The sequence below is a fragment of the Punica granatum genome, chromosome 1 (genome assembly GCF_007655135.1).
Source record: "Punica granatum isolate Tunisia-2019 chromosome 1, ASM765513v2, whole genome shotgun sequence".
NCBI classification, from domain to species: Eukaryota; Viridiplantae; Streptophyta; class Magnoliopsida; order Myrtales; family Lythraceae; genus Punica; species Punica granatum.
The window spans coordinates 1,158,825-1,177,458 of record NC_045127.1 but is presented as its reverse complement, the minus strand read 5'-3'; the positions used below and the strand labels follow the sequence as shown (position 1 = coordinate 1,177,458).

Genomic DNA, 18,634 nt, shown 5'->3' with positions numbered 1-18,634 from the left:
ATCCACGGTTACTAATCTAACCAAATATTCAAAACTGCAATTCTTGGTCCTCTACAATCTCAGCATCCAATAATGTCCTATCAGCTATTGTTTCTGGATAGAGTCGACGTTTTCTTATACGATAATCAATTCGAATTAATTTGCAGCAGCATTAAATGCATAAATTAACGCACTTTAATTAATTGTTAACGCAAGGAAAAGGGAAAAAAAAAAGTATTACGAATTTCGATCGAAGCCACGAGGAGATGATTTTCCCATGATGCCGGTTGAAGGCAACTTCTCTTATTTTCCGGGAAAAGGAAAAGTATAGTTTGCACATGATAAATAATAGTCGACCTTTGGCAAAGTACGTAATTGCCAGCGTGCGAGCAAAAGTCTCGTATGATCACGCAACAATATGATAATTTCAACCTCGTGATTTCCTTCTCCTTCACCCTTCAAATCAGATATTGAAAGATTGAATTCTGTGCACTGTGCAGAGACCATATCCAAATCGATTGTTGATCGTAGTCGGATAATAACAAAACCATCTTTCAATCGGTCTAAAAGATAATCGAATTTAATTTTCGTAATACCTACTAAATCTATGCACCTCCGTTTTAAGCATAAAATAATTATACTGGAGTCGTGAGTTCTCACAGATTTTCAGTGATTAAAAAGTATCGACGAATTGAATGTGCATATAGAGCGCGATAAAGTATAAAATTGTCATTCCTTTAGACCAATCCTAGAAGTAAAATCGCTGACCCGGAAGTAATTTGAACTGGCATACCGGATCGTGATATTTTTATATAACAAGCACCAAAAACCTTCCCTTTCAGTCATCGTACTACGTTTGGTCACATTTTTCTATATAAAATCCAAATTGCTAAATTTGTCCTCCCAATTAGCTTCACCTCTAATCTAAAGCACAAAGATTGTTCTCATTCCAGAACAAAAAGAGAACAGATCCTCAGGCTTTTACAGCTAGCGTTGGGACATCTCACGCGGCATTCTCCTTTCGCTTTCATCCCCTACATATAAAGCTCGAAACAAGCAAGCAAGCAAAATCATCGAGAAAATGGCAGTAGGAGCGAGGAAGATCGGTGTGGCAATGGACTTCTCCAAGAGCAGCAAACTTGCCCTCCAGTGGGCCATAGACAACCTAGCCAATCAGGGCGAGTCCCTCTGCATCATCCACGTCAAACCCGGCTCCCTCGGCGAGTCGCGCAACCTCCTCTGGTCCAAATCGGGCTCTCGTAAGCATCCTCCTCCTGTCGATTAACTCGGCCCACAAACAAGTGATGATAGCTAGCTGGCTAGTTGATTAAACTGTTTGTTCTGTTCGTTCTGATGGCGTGCCCTTCTTTTATTTTGCAGCCCTGATCCCTCTGGCGGAATACCGAGAGCCCGAGGTGATGAAGAAGTACGACGTCGAGACCGACATGGAGGTTCTCGACATGCTGGATACTGCCTCTAGGCAGAAAGAGGTAAATTTTTTTTTTCGGGATTCTTGATTAATCAGTTCATTTTTTTTTTTTGGACTGAAATCAGCCGAACCGATGTAATCGAGATGTCGCTTGCGATTGCAGTTGAAGGTTGTGACGAAACAGTATTGGGGAGATGCAAGAGAGAAGCTGGTCGAATCAGTTGAAGATCTGAAGTTGGACTCCATCGTCATGGGAAGCAGAGGACTTAGTACCATCCAAAGGCATGTCCCCAGCTTCCTCCTCTGTAGATTACATATTGCCTTATCGTCTTCTTTTCCAATTAAATATTTGTTTTAATCAGCTGGATATTGCCTAAAGATTGCGCACAACAATGGGTAAGAGATCAATGTTAATTAACCTTGCGTTCGAGTTAGAGGGTAATATAAGCGAGATGCGCAATGGATAATATTATCATGTCGTGATTTAGGAATTAACGGAACTAAGCAGGGGCTCTAGACTTTCGATGTGTACGTAGTTCCTTAGCTCTTTCTAAGATAAGCTAAGATTCATGACTTCAATTCAATTTCATGTTTGCCTGTTCCGCTCTTGAATCGAGTCTCGGGTTTGGCACTGCTCGATTCATCGAGCTTTAATGGGAGTTTCTCCATTGAATTAGGGTGAATTTGATGTGGATGTGATGAACAACAATCCACAGTTTTGTTTCTCAACTCATTTTCCATTTGAAAATGATTCTCCTCCCGAATTTGGACATGTATTAAAACTGAGAGCGCAATCCCACACCATAATTTTTGTTTCAAATTATGAGCCTTGCCGTTGTGTCTATGTCGGCCACGATTTCGGCTCGATTCTTGGCATATTATTACCCTTTTCCGATCTCTTCTTGCAATAAAAACTTTCGTGTTTCCTTTTTGTCGGTGAAATAAAAAAAGTTTTCTCTAGAATTTTACATGAATGAATGAAATTTCATGGATAACCGAAGCAAAATATAAAATATATGAGCTGCATTAAAAAAAATAATCTCCAAACGTTAATCAACACAAGCACACAGTTTTTTTTTTTAACTTGTTGAAAAAAAATAAGTTTCTTTTTTCTTTTCGTTACGCTTTTTTTTTTTTTTTTAATGCAGTTAAGTTACCAATGTATTCTATTTCTGAGTTCAGACCGTGAGTGTCGGCAAAATTAGACTCTGCTAGCTGTAGATCTAATTCAGGACAGAGATTTGCTTAATTCGGATTAATCAATGTAATTAATGCAGGATAATATTGGGGAGCGTGACAAATTACGTGGTGAATCATGCATCTTGCCCCGTCACCGTCGTCAAAGACCCGAGCTTTAGCAGCAGCGGCAGCATCCACCGAGATGAGATCAGGACATGGATGGGATGAACATCTTCATCAATCCATTAAACTTATGCCAGACAGAGTGGGCTACCCGTTTTTTATTTTAATCTCCGTTATTAGTCTTTAATTCCGTGTTTGGTTTCTGTTTCTCATGTTATATCTGTAATAATTATATCTATTACCAACCATATATCTTATATCCAAGAGCCAGAACGGAACACATCACATGTTTAATTTAATGACGTTAATGTACAAGAAAAAGAAAATGATGATTTCATTCCTTTCATTTCATTCCCTTGGCTTTTCATGGCCATTACTTATTTATTTTTTTTCTTCTCAATTTAGATGGATCTCTATGGTACATATCTTTAAAGATCATATCTTATCATGTTCGAGGTTAAGATGCTTAAATGTTCGATCGATTTAATAATGTTTTTATGTACGGATAAATTGTGATGATTTCTTGTCGTTCAATCGTGCCTGCCCATCATCGGAATCTTTTCTTAATGTCTTCTTTTGAGTTGGTGGGCGATACCTTTTTATCTCTCTTCGAGACTCTTCTTTGTCATCTGCTCCTGACTAGCACTTTATTAGCTTATCTAAAGTATAATTTTTATATTATTTCTCCTTTCTCTACGTATATTTGCGTTCTCTTCAGAATTTCAATTAAGTTTTGCTCATCTTTTTTTTTTTCCTTTTCTTTGAAATATTGCATTTTTCACAATCACGTCAACACTAGGCGGACTTTGGACTTGAATAGTAATTATATATTGCAGTAATCTTTCGGTCGTGAATGGAAATAATTAAGTATCCAGAATTATTCAATTTTTCTTATTTGAGGTGAACAAAGTGGACAACAATTAATTGAGGTCGCAACTAATTATGAAGTAATAAAAAATAAATCCGTGAGATTTAATTTTTCGAGGAGAGGAATCATGTTTGGTATTGCAAAATTGCGATTAACCGAAGTATAGTAATATAAATCACCTTATCTTAGGGCAAAAACCTCGGATGAAATGTGGGCTTTAAGTTCAATGGCGTGCGTATGCTTTGGACCCACATGGGCTTCATATAGGCCTATTATTACATTTGTGGGCTTTTCCTTATGGTCCTTTTTGGGCCGAAAAATATAGAACTTTAGGCCCATTAGTGCGCACAACTTTTCTGATGGGCCTGATCTTCTCACAGATCATGTAGTGGCCTTTCTTTCCCAACCCCCCCATACCCCCACAAGCCATATAAATCAACCCAAGTTGGTTTTTAAGTGGCTATTTATAATTTGAGCCTACCCTTCCCTTCCCTTTCTATATTTTACATGAAAGGGCCCGTCTTATGTCTCCCCTTTTCTTCTTCTTTATTTTATTTTTTATTTTTTATTTTTTTATTTTTTTGGCATTTCATTCAGTCAGTCACTTTATCAGTTGGAACAACAACCGGCACTACATATAGGAAACCCTTGCAAGGAAAGCCACACCTCTAACGATAATGATTGGTAACACACACACAAACAATGTGTGTATATATCATTGCATTATCATTACGAGATCTCACCCGCAGGCCTACTTTACGAATAATTCCATCTCACCACTACATATATCTTTTTTCAAGAAATGAATGAATGGATTTTTGTATTTGATACAATCTTCGATAGCAAGTTTTATCCATCCTCCCCAATATTGGTTAAGTTCCTTAATCAGCAATCCTTCCAACAAGGTCCAAACCCATATACATAATATATAAGGAACTGAAAGAGCAGAAAAACTTCTCCCCCGTATTGGATGTGCAAATGAAATATGACCGTCGAGTCCATATCGAAATGCCATTTAGATTAATTAGTTTTGCAAATGCGGGCATGGAGAGGGAGAATAGGAAATCCATGATTGGAGGCTGATTTTAAGGCTAGGAAGCTGGGGATAAAGGGGAGTTTTTCTTGATAGTAGAAGCTAAGGTGGTGGGCCAAAAGTTAAAAGTTAATTATTATTAATCTGTGGACTAATGAATGAGATATTGGAGCTAAGTTAGGGTTTAACTTCAAGTTCGTGGAAAGCTACCTTAGCTAGCCTTTTCGAATAAGAACAAACTGAATCTCGATCTTTTTGTGGGTGGACGTACTGAGACAAAACATCCTTGAAAAGCACCAAACGACCAGGAAACATCCAAAATTTGGTTGAACCAAAGTCAACAATTCCTAGGAGCAGAGGAGGACTCCTTTTGTCCCTATCTAATTGCCTCCAACCACACTTGCTGTTATTATTATGAGTTGGTCAAAGATTTGGGTTTTGCTTCTTTTGCAATGCAGCACTCTGTAAGTAAGTAAAAGACAAGGCACGGGCAAACAAAACAGGCATTAACGCATGGCTGTATACTGCCCTGATCAGGTAGGAAAAAGAAAAAAAAAAGAAAAAAAGAAAAGAGTGTCTTCTAAGTAAAAGACATATCCCACACACTCCAGCGGATAGGTAACTTTATTTATTTATTTATTTTTGGATAAGCGGTAATACATCATTGATCAAAAAAATATTTACAATGGACACCACATATTCGAAGGACTTACATTGAAAATAAAAACTAGCTTTGGATACTTACCCTATTTGGCTTTAGAATTTTTTTTAACTCAATTTAACAACTCCACTTATCTTCAATTTAATAACACAATTATTACTTTTTCATTTTTCTTTAATTTTTTAACCATTCAATTCAATTTTTAATATTAAATTCTCTCAACTATTCATTATTTTTTTTTTCACAATTCAACAACACATTCATTACTTAATTATTATTTTATCTCAATTATGATGCAATAGAGAATTAATTAAGCTATGATGCAATGTTACTTCTCTCGCATGTTTCGTCAGATTTGTCATATGAGTGGGCATCATAATATAACAAGCAAGGAGCTTCAACAATAATCATCACGACCTGTGCTCCTTCCCCCACTTTGCCTGCATATGTACGCAATCCAAACTGTCCTCAACAGAGAACACGTAACATTCTTTTTGTGAAGAAATTCAATTTAAAGGCTATGTGACCGTTCGATGACATGAATGCATTTGTCGTATAATATGATGTTTCTTTTATTTACATCCATAATTATTTTACATAAGAAAATGATATATGACTGTTAAATAAATTCAATGGGACATTATAAGGCTTCGTTTAACACGAGGGTATAGGAATGGCTGTTTGTGCCTTTTTTGGGAAGGAGCTCTCAGCCAACGGCAAGACAGAGGAAGAGCAACATTAACAACAACAACAACAACAAAAGCTCAAACAGCAAAAGATCTCACTCCTCTGGGGCTCTGTCTTGTCTCAAGAACCTCTTGGTCTTGGGAGACAGTTCTGCTGAGCTCTCTTCTCGAGCAGGTCCTGTCGTGCGCCCGAAGAGGCTTCACCGGCAGTAAGTACCGATGGCTTCGCGGTGAACAACTCTGTCTTGCGTGCTCTTCTCGAAGTAGGCGATGGAGTGTTCCAGTGAGAGGTGCGAGTCCATTAAGAATGGAGCTCTTCAGGACAGCGGTACCGGCAACGGTGGGCAGCAAATGGGAACGTTTGCGGATCTGATAGAGGCAGAGAGCAGCACGAGCTCTGAATATTCAGCGACAGCGTCAGAGGAGGCGACGACGGCCCTACACGAGGAACAAAGTCAGAGGAACTCCGAGGCTTTTTCTTCGTCGCCTAACTCTCTGAGCTGGTCTGAGCAGCAGCAGCCTGACTCTGAGGCAGAGCCCCCCGACTGCTCAAGCGACAATGGTGTTGAGGTTGATGAAGAGGGGAAGCTCCATTTTCACGACAATGCGAAGCTCGAGAAGCAAGGCTCCTCAACTTCAGTTTCAGGTGCTCTCATTGTTTCATTCAGGTATTGTCTCTCCGTTTCATTCCCGATGATATATCTTGAGATTAAGCGGTTAACTGGGGTTGCAGAGGTCGAAATGATGAAAGAGAGATTCGCCAAACTGCTGCTCGGGGAGGATATGTCAGGATGCGGAAATGGGGTCAGTACAGCACTTGCGATATCGAATGCCATTACTAATCTTTGCGGTGAGTCATGATAAGGCAAGAGGTTTGAAATTGCTGTTTCTGTTTATTCTCCTAGTTGTAATAATGTGCTCGTTACATTTTAGCTACTCTTTTTGGGCAACTGTGGAGGTTGGAACCTCTGCCTCCTGAGAAGAAATCAATGTGGCGAAGAGAGATGAATTGGCTCCTCAGCGTCAGCGATCACATCGTCGAGCTGGTGCCTACTTGGCAAAATTTTCCAGATGGGAGCAAGCTCGAGGTATGTTTTCTATTGGTCCAATAGTTCTTGGATTCAATCTCACAGCAGCCCCTACATCGGAGTTTTTGTACAATACGAATACGAAAGTTCGGATATTTCGAATTTAATTGTTTGCCAAAAGTTATCAGCTATCCTGCTAATAGAGAGGTTAACCTAATGCCTGAAATTTCATTGTACAGGTTATGACTTGTAGGCCACGGTCGGATCTCTATGTCAACCTCCCAGCCCTCCGCAAGCTCGATAACATGCTTCTTGTAAGACTCTTTTACTAAATGCATTAAAAAATTTGACCGTCTTTTTTTTTAAATCGGTAAAAGAATAATAATTTCTATTCAGAAGGCACTGAAAATGTGCAGACACATGTACAAAATGTCAAAAATCACAAGTACAAAAGCCAAGCTTAGAGTATAGTTGAATGATCATTTGCATCAATAAATAGCCCTTTACCCAAAAACCAAACATCTTAATCCATTTATCTTAACAAAATATCTATAGTATTCTCCAAATTTTCAAAAGCTTAGTTGTTCCTTTCCTTCTATATAAGCCAAAAAAGAGATAGAGGGATCATCTTGATGATCATCCTTTTCCTTTTACAACCTCCAATAGCTTGCCAAGTCCATAATTCTTCACAAACCGAAGATGCAGCAACCCATCGAATTCCAAGGAGAGTGTAAATTACAGCCCAACACCGCCTAGACCAAGAACAATGGATAAGGAGATGGTTAAGAGATTCTTCTTACAAAGGATGCATCTATTAACTAAGCTCTTCCCCATCTTTTTCAGATTGTTAATTGTCAAAATCCTCTCCAATGCAGCCTCCCATAAAAGAAAAAAAAAACTCACTCTCAAAGGGGCATGAGTTCTCCATATTATTTTCCATGAGAAACCCATTAGCTCTTGGGTATTTGAAATAACAAAATAATATGGAGAACTCCTTCCACAAGAAAGTATCACAACCCAAGCCACTAAACTCAAGCTAGTGCAAAAACCCAAGATCAATTAAGAGACAGTCTATATTTGTTGAAGGTATTAATTTTTGTGTCTTGCCTTGTCGTAGGAAATATTGGACAGTTTCAAGAATACGGAGTTCTGGTACGTGGACCAGGGAATCCTAGCCCTAGATTCGGATGGTTCAGCCTCTTTCCGACAAGCTCTTCAGCGGCAAGAGGAGAAATGGTGGCTCCCTGTGCCTCGGGTCCCCGCTGGAGGCCTCCATGAGAACTCCCGGAAGCATCTACAGCACAAACGCGACAGTACAAATCAGATACTAAAGGCTGCTATGGCAATTAATAGCGTCACATTAGCTGATATGGAAGTCCCGCAATCGTATTTGGATGCTCTTCCAAAGGTATAGAAGTGCTAATCAGATGTGTTGGGAAATGGATCAAGGGAGATATTTTGTGTCCTTAGGCCATGTCATCCTGATCAATTTTAAATACTTTTGTTCATTTTGGACTCAGAATGGACGAGCCTGCTTGGGAGATAACATATACCGTCACATCACATCGGATCAATTCTCCCCGGAGTGTTTGCTTGATTGCCTCGATCTATCTTCTGAGCATCAAGCCATTGAGATAGCAAACAAAATTGAAGCCTCAATATATGCCTGGCGAAAGAGAATCAATTCGAAGACCACAAACAATCCCAACCGATCAACGTCCAAGTCATCATGGAATTTAGTTAAGGAGCTAGTGGCAGATGGAGAAAAGCGAGAGCTTCTTGCTGAGCGAGCAGAGAGCCTCCTGCTCTGCTTGAAGCAATGGTTCCCTGGTCTCCCTCAAACGACCTTAGACATGAGCAAGATCCAATACAACAAGGTTCGTGAACCAAACACTAATTCTTGTTTTAGTAGTTATACGAGCATCATAAATGGGACGTACCGCCTGACACAATTTAACCCTTTAGGATGATTGATCTATTTAACATTGACCCTGGAGAACATATTCTAGGTCACTGTCATAAAATGTTGATGTTTTCTGTTATGCCTGCTTTTCCTATTATCCCAAGTATTGTTTGCAAGAGCTTGAAGTTTATGGCGGAGCTGTTTGTGAAAATCTCACTTATATATAAGTATTTTTGCATGGTTTTCCTTAAATTGTATTACTTGTTTCAGGATGTCGGTAAATCCGTTTTGGAGTGCTATTCCCGAGTCTTGGAGAGCCTTGCATTCAATATTGTAGCTCGCATAGACGATGTTCTATATGTGGACGACTTAACCAAGCATTCAGACAATTTTCCGTCGATCTCAAAAGTCGGTCTAATCGCTCAGAAGAGCATCACAATACCATACTCGGTCACTATTTCGGCCACTCCATATAGAACTACTTTCAAGACCCCGAGCTTCTCTCCAGCACATTTGTTCAGTTCTGTGAATAAGGTAGAAAGGTCGCCTTTCATTCCAAGTGGCAAGCTTCCTCATAGAGGATTCGGCATGAGAAAGATGTTCACTGATATTATCGGGACCGACACAAAGGGAAAGGAGTGTGGGAAGCCGAGCGAGCTAGACTCAATATCAAATGCAAGTGTGGAAGCTGCTGCATCTCCGTCTGGACCAGAATCCTTTGAGTGTCAGAGGGATGCAATTATTAGCCCGACTAAGGATTTGCATGCCAAGGGATGAAAATCAAGAGAATCTCCAGTCAATCTCATTTTTCCATTCTTAACCGAGCCAGTCGTTTCTCCTTTTCAATAGTTATGTATCTCTATCGATGGTGTAAATGAAAGCAAGAGAGTTTTCATGTAATTTTAATCTAGATCTATTATGAACATTATCGAACATCATCGAACAATGTACCAGGCAACAACATGCCTTTCATTTTCTGTTAAAGTAACAATTTGAGGGGAAAAAGAAAGCTGTAACTTAAAACAACATCAAACCAGAGACTGTCCATAGCTTTATATGCAATTTACAAATGTAACCAACCCAAAATAGAAAATCTATTTCAATACGAAGGTTCGACATCTAAAAAAGAAGAAAATATAGGAAGTAAACCATATTGATATTGGAAATATTAGCAAAGTCTGTCGTCATTCATTATCCAGCAACAATAGTCTGCCCTGCCCAATGACAAAGAGCACCTTATAGCCTCAGCAAGTGAGCTACTAGTAATACAGCGAACCTGAAGAAACAGGTCGGGAAAGAACACAAATCAATTATCAGCACTGCCGTTGTACTTGAGTTCCAAGTTTGTTACTGAGAACATGAGTTGGAGTTAGAGTTCAATACCTTGCCACCAGTCCCCTCTAGAAGCGCTTCCCGAGTCGTCTTCTCCATTGTTCTCTAACTGAGGAAAAAGCAAAAACATGTTTTCTGATGTCCTTACTGGGATAACATGTGATTAGATCAAGCATTGCAGAATGCACCTTCAAGTGTTAGATTACTCATAAATTTTCAGTTATAACGTGCTAGAGCATTGCTTATTTAATTGCATACCGAAATAAAGTTCAATGCAGGGTCCTGTTTATTATTGGGATTGGAATACATTTCTCGACCGCCGTAGTAGATCGACGAACTTAGATTCATTGGCTGTAAATTTCGCTCCTGATAAATGTAACTCGCGTCCTCCTTTTGTATGCTCTGAGTCCCACTTTGATTGCTCTTCAAGTTATCCTCTACCGGAGAGAGCAACGCGTCATAAATTCAAATAAAAGATATGTGTACTGTTGAAATATTCGTAGAAAGGAAACGTAAATTTATCTACCAAATAGTTTAGCCAAAGATGGTCATTGTATCAACCTGATTTTACGGGCTTGATGTTCCAGCCGTCCTCTACAAAGTACTGCTTATTCGCATTCAGTTCAAATTTCGGAAATTCCCCTGCCTGGACCTGGCCACGATAGGATGGATGAGATAAAGTAAGTTTTATATATGAAGAAGTGCAGGTCCAAAAAGTTAATTCTGCCAAGGACCAGATCGATCCACACTAAATGAATGTTGTGGGGCCGACTTCATCGACCACCCGATTTGATTTTCCATGTACACGCAATACGTACATTCATTTCCATCTCGCCGACTCCTCTTGCATTTAAGATGGGTGAAAAACCAACCCGAAAGTATATATGAAATCATCAATGTCAAATTCAATCAAAAGAGCTTTATGAAGGATATGTAGTTGTAGGATTACCTTTGAAGGAGGCGGAAAGATGGAAGAAAACACATTCTCAGGAGAGGAAGATGGGGTTGTTAGTTTCAAACCGAAAAGCTCGGCGGGAAAGGAAGTCGATGAAGAGGAAGGCGAGGATGAATACGAAACCACTTCCTTCAATTCCTCCATTGCCTTCTTCTTCTTTTAGTTCTTCAGTGAATTGTTTGATTCTGAGAATCTTTTATTTGGTAGCAGAACACCCAACAGCAGCCGCAATATATATATACACAACAGTCGCAACCCAAGAGGGTCACGGCCGTCCAATGAAATAAAGAAAAAGCCAAAAGGAAATCAATATTGCAGTAAAGTAAATGTATATAATATAATGTATTGTCGGGAGAAAATCTCACTTCAATAAAAATAGGAAAGTCTTGCTTTCTATGGAAAGACTTGTCACAGAAAATAAAGTTGACGGTTTTTTTTTTTGGTAATTAAAGTTGACAGTTAATTCGCCAAAAAATCCTTCTTATATTAATAATAATGCACTAACTATAAATAAGTAGATGTGCTATTAAATGTCTAGCTGCTCTCGGCACCTCAGCAAACTAATTTCCAATTTAGGTAGTGATAATCCCTAACCAAGAAGGGAATTTACGACATGGTTGCACGAGAAACTGGATTTTCGGTAGTGTATGCTTGTTGGACATGAGGAAGTATCAACTATTAAGCATTGCAAAAAATTAACGTCATGATCCTCCCTTATATATATATATATATATATATATATATATATCAATCAGTAAAGTTAACATGCATCCGATGTCATTGTTATTAATTGTTTATAAGTAAGTTCGAATTGAAATCATTATAAAGAGCCATATTAATTAAATTAAATTTATAGCATTAACCAAATCTATTGAATTAGCCAGGTGTCTCCTGTTGACTTGGCACATATGTGTTACAAGCAGAAGAAGATGAAGATAAGGGCAAGCAATGAATTGCCAGTTTTGGTTGTTTGAAAACTCACTCCCTTAAAGCATGTCGGCACTTGTTCCGCTTAAGTGAGATTTCAGGTTCGAGTCCTTATATAGTCAGAATTGAGCAGCTCATATCAGATCATTTTGGATCTGACCTTCACGATAGCGCCATGATAGAGATAAAAAAACATGGGTTTTGGCTTTGAGCATCAACGTATAATCGATGCAACCTGAGCCCCTGTTGTGTTTGTTACACTATTCTCTATGATGCCCGTAATTTTGTCATGGTTCTGATATGGGTGCAATTAAGGCAGTATGGCTTAGAGGTATTTGTATGTAATTTTGTCATGGGGATGTCTGCTTTGTTGTTTCAGAATAAGATTTCACCATATTCCGCCACGATTGGGATCAGCTTATCGACTTCTCAATACATTTTGACAATAACCCGTGTCGGATGCTATTACAGGCACCTACCCCATTTCTTGGGATTGAAATTATTGGTTGTTCGGGTTGTTATCGTCGACGTCTTACCGATGTAGCTCGGTGCCGCTGTTGGGTTCGTCTTGTGGTTCCATTGGAGGTCCTAGGAGCTTGTAATGAGGTTCACACGGTCCAGTTAAACCATGAATGGTGAACCCTAGTCCATCTCCAATCCTGTCATATAGGCGTGAAGTCAGTCTGTACCTGTGTTGTATTTGTTTTGCGTTTGTTTTCTGCTTTTATCAAGGATGACTTTTCGGTCACCATTCTATATGTAAGCTTGATTCTTCAATCAAGTGGGCGACAAAGCCAGTGTGGCACCCGGCCGTAATGTAAATTAGATTGATCAATAAAATGATATTATTCACCAAAAAAAAAAAAACTCAACATATAGTCATCCTTTCTACGTGCTCTTGCTCTGAAATAATTAAGTATATCCAACGACATCTTAGTTCTTACGCACAATCCTTATCCCTTTATCCTTGTTTTATTTTTTTGGTTAAACCTTTTAGCCCTTTTACCCTTTATAGAATTACTCTATAAAATCCATCATATCGTTTGCATATAAAATATCTATATGCTAATCTTAACGTAATGTGATATATGGTATCTTCGATATAATTGAACAGGCAAATAATTGGTTTGTCATTGTTGGTCAAATTGCATATCAACGAGGATATCGGGAACTACTGTGTAGCTGCATCAATCAGCAAATGATGGAGACCGCCACATTCGAGATCAATGAAGAAGAAGAAGAAGAAGAAGAAGAAGAAGAAGAAGCTGCTGGAAGAAGAAACAAAATAAAGAAGGGATAAAATCAACTATAGCTAGCAGTAGCATATCACGTTGATTGGTCGAAGATTATTAGCACCTAAATTGGCATTATCCTTCAGTCTAATCTATATTATCGGATAAGATCAAAGTCTACAATTTGTATGATCATAGAAAGTGTTTTTTATTTTTATTTTATTTTATCTCTTTTAATGTTGGCTGGATTGATGGGTCAAGAGGGACATGATTCCAATCCCCAACAAGCATCTGCAATCAAACAAAAGGGTGAATTATATTATTAAATAAAACAAAAAAGAAAAAAGGGAGAGTATCAAAGGAGCTTAGTTACGTACCATTAATGGTGTGATTTGAGTATAGTGAAAGGAGGTGGTAATGGACGTGGGAAATGATAGAAATGGCCCACCACCATTAATGGTGATTGTTTGAGGAAGACCCGGAATTTGTAATTGAGATGATAAGAGAGCTGATCAGAACAGATCAGATGAGATGAGATGAGATGAAGCCACGAAGAGAAGGGAAGGGAAAGATAGTGCGGGCAGTGAGGCTGAAGGCCCCACTCGGAGTACATAAAAGCAATAAAGACATCAACCCATTGGCCATGCCTTTTGCCACTGAGGGTCGCCGCGTGCTCTGCTTGTGTCCAATTCCTAGCCACGTGGTCTGTCCTCCTCATTTTAATATTTTTTTTAGTTCTTAACCCTCAAAAATCAAAATGTCTTTCGAGTCTAAAGATTAAAACAAGGGCTATGATTCAGCCAAAAAAAAAAAAAAAAGAAGGGCTATGGGCCTTCGGCAAATGTTGGAACTTGGAATTCAGAAATTTGGTGCTGGTTGGAATTCAGAAATGATTCCCTTGGTCAGGTTATGTATATTTCATATGGACTGGGAAAAAAAATAATAAAAAAGAAAGAAAGAAGCATTCTAACATAATGAAAAGTTTTATTCGATCCATTGATGCTGAAATTTTGTTCTTCAGTGAAGAATAAGTATAGCATAATTTGAACTAGAAGCGAGAGAGTCGAATACATCAATTGTTATTTTCAGTGGTTATGCGTTGAGATTATGTTAGAATATGATTGTACCCCCATTGAGAATGATACTATATCGTGGTCCTTTGTTGGTTAAAATTCTTAATTATAATTGGCTCATACCATCAAATTGCGCGCTACCATCATGCAATCATCATCCTACGCCTTACACAGTATTTTCTCATTTATCTTATTTCATTAGATTTTATATTCACATGATCAAAAAGGAAAGGAATTGCCTAAACCCTTCTAAGTTCTTACTCCTCCAAGTGATGTCTACTCACCTCAATTACCACAATACATATATGTATATATATATATATATATTGTGAATAAGGGGCCCGAAGGCCTAAAGAAAAGAACAAATTAAGAAACAAAAAAGCTGGGGTAAGGCGGTCCCTATAAGATCTATAAAAAGAAGGCTATGAATGCACTCCGACCCACAGAACAGTTCGAGAGACCTCCGAACAAGCCAATCAGCTAAACGTTGCCTTCTCAATGTGTATGGACCACATGGACCGTCCAATATGACCTGTGGAGTGCACTTACAGGGTGAACCACGAAGAAATGTGAGGTCAGCAGTTCGCTTGTTCCGTTACTAGTCGACGAACTAATTGTGAATCGACTTCTTCTACCACCTGTTTGAACCCTTGTGACCATGCGAGCTCGAGGCCGTTCCTGATTCCCCAAAGTTCCGCTACAACTGCAGGATATATGCTTGTTAACAATTGTCAGCAAAGCCAAAGAGTCATCTTCCATCCGCATCGCTGAAGAGCTCTCCGCACCCCAACATTGAATTTAGGCTAAGGAGGAGTCCCATGTAGTGTGAAGGTGCCTTGTAGCCCGCCCCGCCCCGCCCCCCCCCCCCCCCCCCCCCCCCCCCCCCCCTTTTCTCCCTTGCAAAGTTCATAAACTTTTAACAGCATCAATTTAGAAAAGATATCATGGGTTTTGGCTCCGTATTGCACCAAAAAAAAAAAAAAAGAAGGAAGATATTGCTCTATATCTCATCACTCTTTCGATGCTGCACGTCAATCGTTCGGGCTAAATTATTTTAGGTCATATGTGGACGAGAATTTGGCCATACTGAGATTCTTAGGGTGCCTTTAGATTCAGAGTTAAAGTAATTTTAATTTTAATTTTGATTTTGATCGTGAAAAATGAGATGTGATTATAAATTTGACTTGAGAAACGTGTGTTTTTGGTGTGTAGTGTGTTGAGTTAAAGTTAAAGTTAAAATTTTTAACTTAAAAAATATGTATTTTATTATGTAATGTGTTGAATTAAAGTTAAAATTAAAGTTAAAATTTTTTATTTTTGAATTCAAAGGGGTCGTAGCTTCTAATAATTGATGAATCAGCAGAGAGGTTAAAACAACGAAGTCCTCGTCATTCACGGGTCTTGACGATCCACGTTCCATCTAATCATTGGTCCTAAGGGGATCAGAAAGGAAAGGCGCATCATTAATTTTTAGGGTTTTGTTAATATGAATTCATGTCACCGTATAATACTTTCAATTTAAATATTTAATATTTTAATTTAAATATTTAATATTTTTAATAATCGTGATTAGTACAAATATTTTTTACGTTTATTTTTAATTTAAGTGTTTAATACTATGATTATTTACTATTTTGTATAATCCGTTACAAATAGCAAAATACTAAACACTTTAATTAAAATATTAAATATTTGAACTAAAATACAAAACGTGTCACGGTGTCATATTAGAATATCCCTACTTTGGAAGAAAAGTGTACCTGGTTTCTTTACGGGATTAGACTTGATTTGACGGTTAAGGAGGTTTGAACCGACCTGCGAGCGAAAGCCGAAGTAAAGCTCCATAAGGATTTAGGGTGTGTTTGTTTTTTAAAAAATTTTCAACTCAACTCAATTCATCTTCAACTCAATAACACAATCATTACTTTTTTTTTAATTATTCAATTCAATTTTTAATATTAAATTCTCTCAACTATTCATTACTTTTTCACATTTTTTCTCATAATTCAACAATACAATCATTACAAACCAAAACTCAACTCAACGCAATTTTAAATCTCAAAATGTTGGGGCGGAGCAGGATTTTGAGATTATGAGTCCGAGAGAGGCCATGGGCCTGTTAGAAGGGGCATGCAATATTTTGAACTGGACAGGCAATTCGGCCACAAGATAATCATGGGCCAGAAGCAACCTTTGAGTCTCATAAGATCAAAGCAAAGACGGGAAGACCCGCGTGAGTGTGAGTTTCTATCGACTACTCGATGCAGAAAATAGCCGGTCTCGTGTAGCTGAGCTAGAAAGATCTTGCTCGAGCCCGGCATTCACGAGATCGAGCGGGATCCAAAGTCAGATTTATGAGAATGATGTATTAAAAAGGAATTCAGAAAATACATTCACGATAATCTCTTTATAAATGGATGTCGCTATCATCGATGAATAAGAAACAAGTAGTATATACCCACTGGAACAGACAATCATGACATGTTGCAAAGTAAATGACGAAGAAAGCCGCAGGATGTAGCTCAAAATCGTTATCATCCGCTCGTGGGGATGAGGAAGCTGCCTCTCCGGTCAACAGTCCAATTGAATAAGATATTCACATGGATGATTGATCATGCGCCCTCCCATATTCTAAAATCTAGAAGGTGGGGCGGCCGATAATTAAATATATATATAAAAAAAAAGAAAAAGAACAAAAATTTCACCCAAAAAAGTAATTTCTCGAGTAAGTTCCAAAACTTTCCTTCCCAATTCTTTTTAGTCCTCCCTCGCTTTCAGACGTAAGGGCATCAACTGTTTTCCAACTACTTGTCATCAGCAACTCAATCGATCAATAAATCCCATTTCTGACATCTTCCGGTAACAGTTTGGGACGTCACAGTCCCCATTTTATGAAATGATTGCCACCAATTGAAGTGAGAGTAAACGAAAAAGTTGGCATATAGTTGTTTATCGACTTACGATTATGATTCGCTGAAGTTAATTTGATTATATATGTTTGATTCCGTGCTTCCAGCTAGGTGAATTCTGCATGTTATCCCGTTAGCTAGTTTTGGAGGCCATAAGCCACTAATCACGAGATTTAACTGTCGAATTCAGAACAAGCTATGCTGTTACGCACTGTACCCCGGTTGCAGTGTCATTCGGTGGCACTTCTTCTATGTAACGTAACTGAGTTTTCGATATGAATATATGTACTTTCCCCAACCCAAATATGTACATCAGTAGTTGACAGAAAAGGTAAACTGAGAATCGGAGACAACAAAAATCTCCTGGAGTACTAATAATTATAAGGTGTTAAGCTCAACTCAGCTTCCATGGCAGACACTGGAGCTGAGAGCAGGACCCGTTCCATGTACTCGTGCACTCGCTCCCGTTGCAGCACTTGCATACGATCCCAAGTGTCGCAAGAATCTTTGCATATCCTATAAATTAAACGATCAACAGCAAAGCTCGGTTATAATCCACGAATGGATTTCACATGGAGGCATAGTGAACCAAATATGAAGTAATTAACAAAGGCGTACTTGGCTTGGAGGACGATGAGGGGAAGCTCGATAATGGTCGTGCTGCTTCAGCTACAGCCCCGTCTTCCGATGCCGAGACGATCAATAGGAGGAGCCACGGTAGGAGGAGGGCAGGCCTGAAGAAACCCATATCTTGGGGTTGGGGATTGGCTTCTCCTTATTCTGCTTGAATGAATAGTAGTCCAGCTTGCAGAAGCAAGGCATAAACGTCGTAACTTATATGACCTTTGTATTTATATGTGGTGAGAGAGTACTTATTAGGCTTCTCTCTGTCACAGAAAAATCAATTAATCAATATTATATACCACACACACACATATATATATATATATGGTATGGTGTATATATATATATATATGTGTGTGTATATCATATTATTAATTTTGGTTGTGCCTAGTATGAACATGGAGCAGATGAAGGGGTGAGGGTGGGGCTTCTGGAAGCAGACAGGACAAACAAGCAAACAGTGGATTCTTCGTGCCACGCGTTTTCCCTTTGTATCTTTTCATCTTAGTTTGGGGGCAATAACGGGGAATTGGGTGGAAGCTTCTTTTTCTTCTTCTGCTTCTTTTCTTTACCTTTTCTTTTCCTTTCCCGCAAAGCAAAGCATATTAAAAATTCACTGTCGCAAAATATATATAGACAGTCCTATCATATCACCGTAAGTTCCAAGTAATTACTTCAGTTGTGTCTTCTGCA

At 38.7% G+C, this 18,634-nt stretch overlaps 3 protein-coding genes and 2 long non-coding RNA genes across 6 annotated transcripts; 3 read left to right on the top strand and 2 right to left on the bottom strand.

The window, feature by feature from the left end:
- The first annotated feature begins 884 nt into the window (after positions 1-884).
- On the top strand, positions 885-3,061 carry LOC116192836 (universal stress protein PHOS32). The gene is made up of 4 exons (XM_031521504.1): positions 885-1,238; positions 1,360-1,469; positions 1,572-1,690; positions 2,686-3,061. The coding sequence occupies exons 1-4, from the start codon at positions 1,061-1,063 to the stop codon at positions 2,813-2,815; spliced, it is 537 nt and encodes a 178-aa protein (XP_031377364.1). The 5' UTR covers positions 885-1,060; the 3' UTR covers positions 2,816-3,061.
- Positions 3,062-5,928: 2,867 nt separating this feature from the next.
- LOC116193086 (rop guanine nucleotide exchange factor 7-like) lies at positions 5,929-9,894 on the top strand. Its single transcript, XM_031521838.1, has 7 exons — positions 5,929-6,604; positions 6,692-6,808; positions 6,892-7,046; positions 7,226-7,300; positions 8,104-8,394; positions 8,507-8,863; positions 9,160-9,894. Exons 1-7 carry the CDS (start codon positions 6,229-6,231, stop codon positions 9,664-9,666), a joined length of 1,878 nt encoding a protein of 625 aa, XP_031377698.1. The 5' UTR covers positions 5,929-6,228; the 3' UTR covers positions 9,667-9,894.
- A 20-nt stretch (positions 9,895-9,914) lies between these two features.
- On the bottom strand, positions 9,915-11,410 carry LOC116193087. 2 transcript variants are annotated; one of them, XM_031521839.1, is made up of 5 exons: positions 11,171-11,410; positions 10,783-10,873; positions 10,480-10,658; positions 10,273-10,330; positions 9,915-10,103 (listed from the first exon to the last, which is right to left on the bottom strand). In XM_031521839.1, the coding sequence occupies exons 1-5, from the start codon at positions 11,318-11,320 to the stop codon at positions 10,081-10,083; spliced, it is 501 nt and encodes a 166-aa protein (XP_031377699.1). In that variant the 5' UTR covers positions 11,321-11,410; the 3' UTR covers positions 9,915-10,080. The 2 variants fall into 2 exon arrangements, with proteins under 2 accessions (XP_031377699.1, XP_031377700.1); XM_031521840.1 differs by having other exon boundaries at positions 9,921-10,165; positions 11,171-11,406.
- A 3,380-nt stretch (positions 11,411-14,790) lies between these two features.
- On the top strand, positions 14,791-15,399 carry LOC116193240. The gene is made up of 2 exons (XR_004154224.1): positions 14,791-14,982; positions 15,118-15,399. It is a non-coding gene; the product is annotated as an uncharacterized LOC116193240 (long non-coding RNA).
- Positions 15,400-17,564: 2,165 nt separating this feature from the next.
- Positions 17,565-18,248, bottom strand: LOC116193239. Its single transcript, XR_004154223.1, has 2 exons — positions 17,936-18,248; positions 17,565-17,833 (listed from the first exon to the last, which is right to left on the bottom strand). It is a non-coding gene; the product is annotated as an uncharacterized LOC116193239 (long non-coding RNA).
- Between the last annotated feature and the right edge of the window lie 386 nt (positions 18,249-18,634).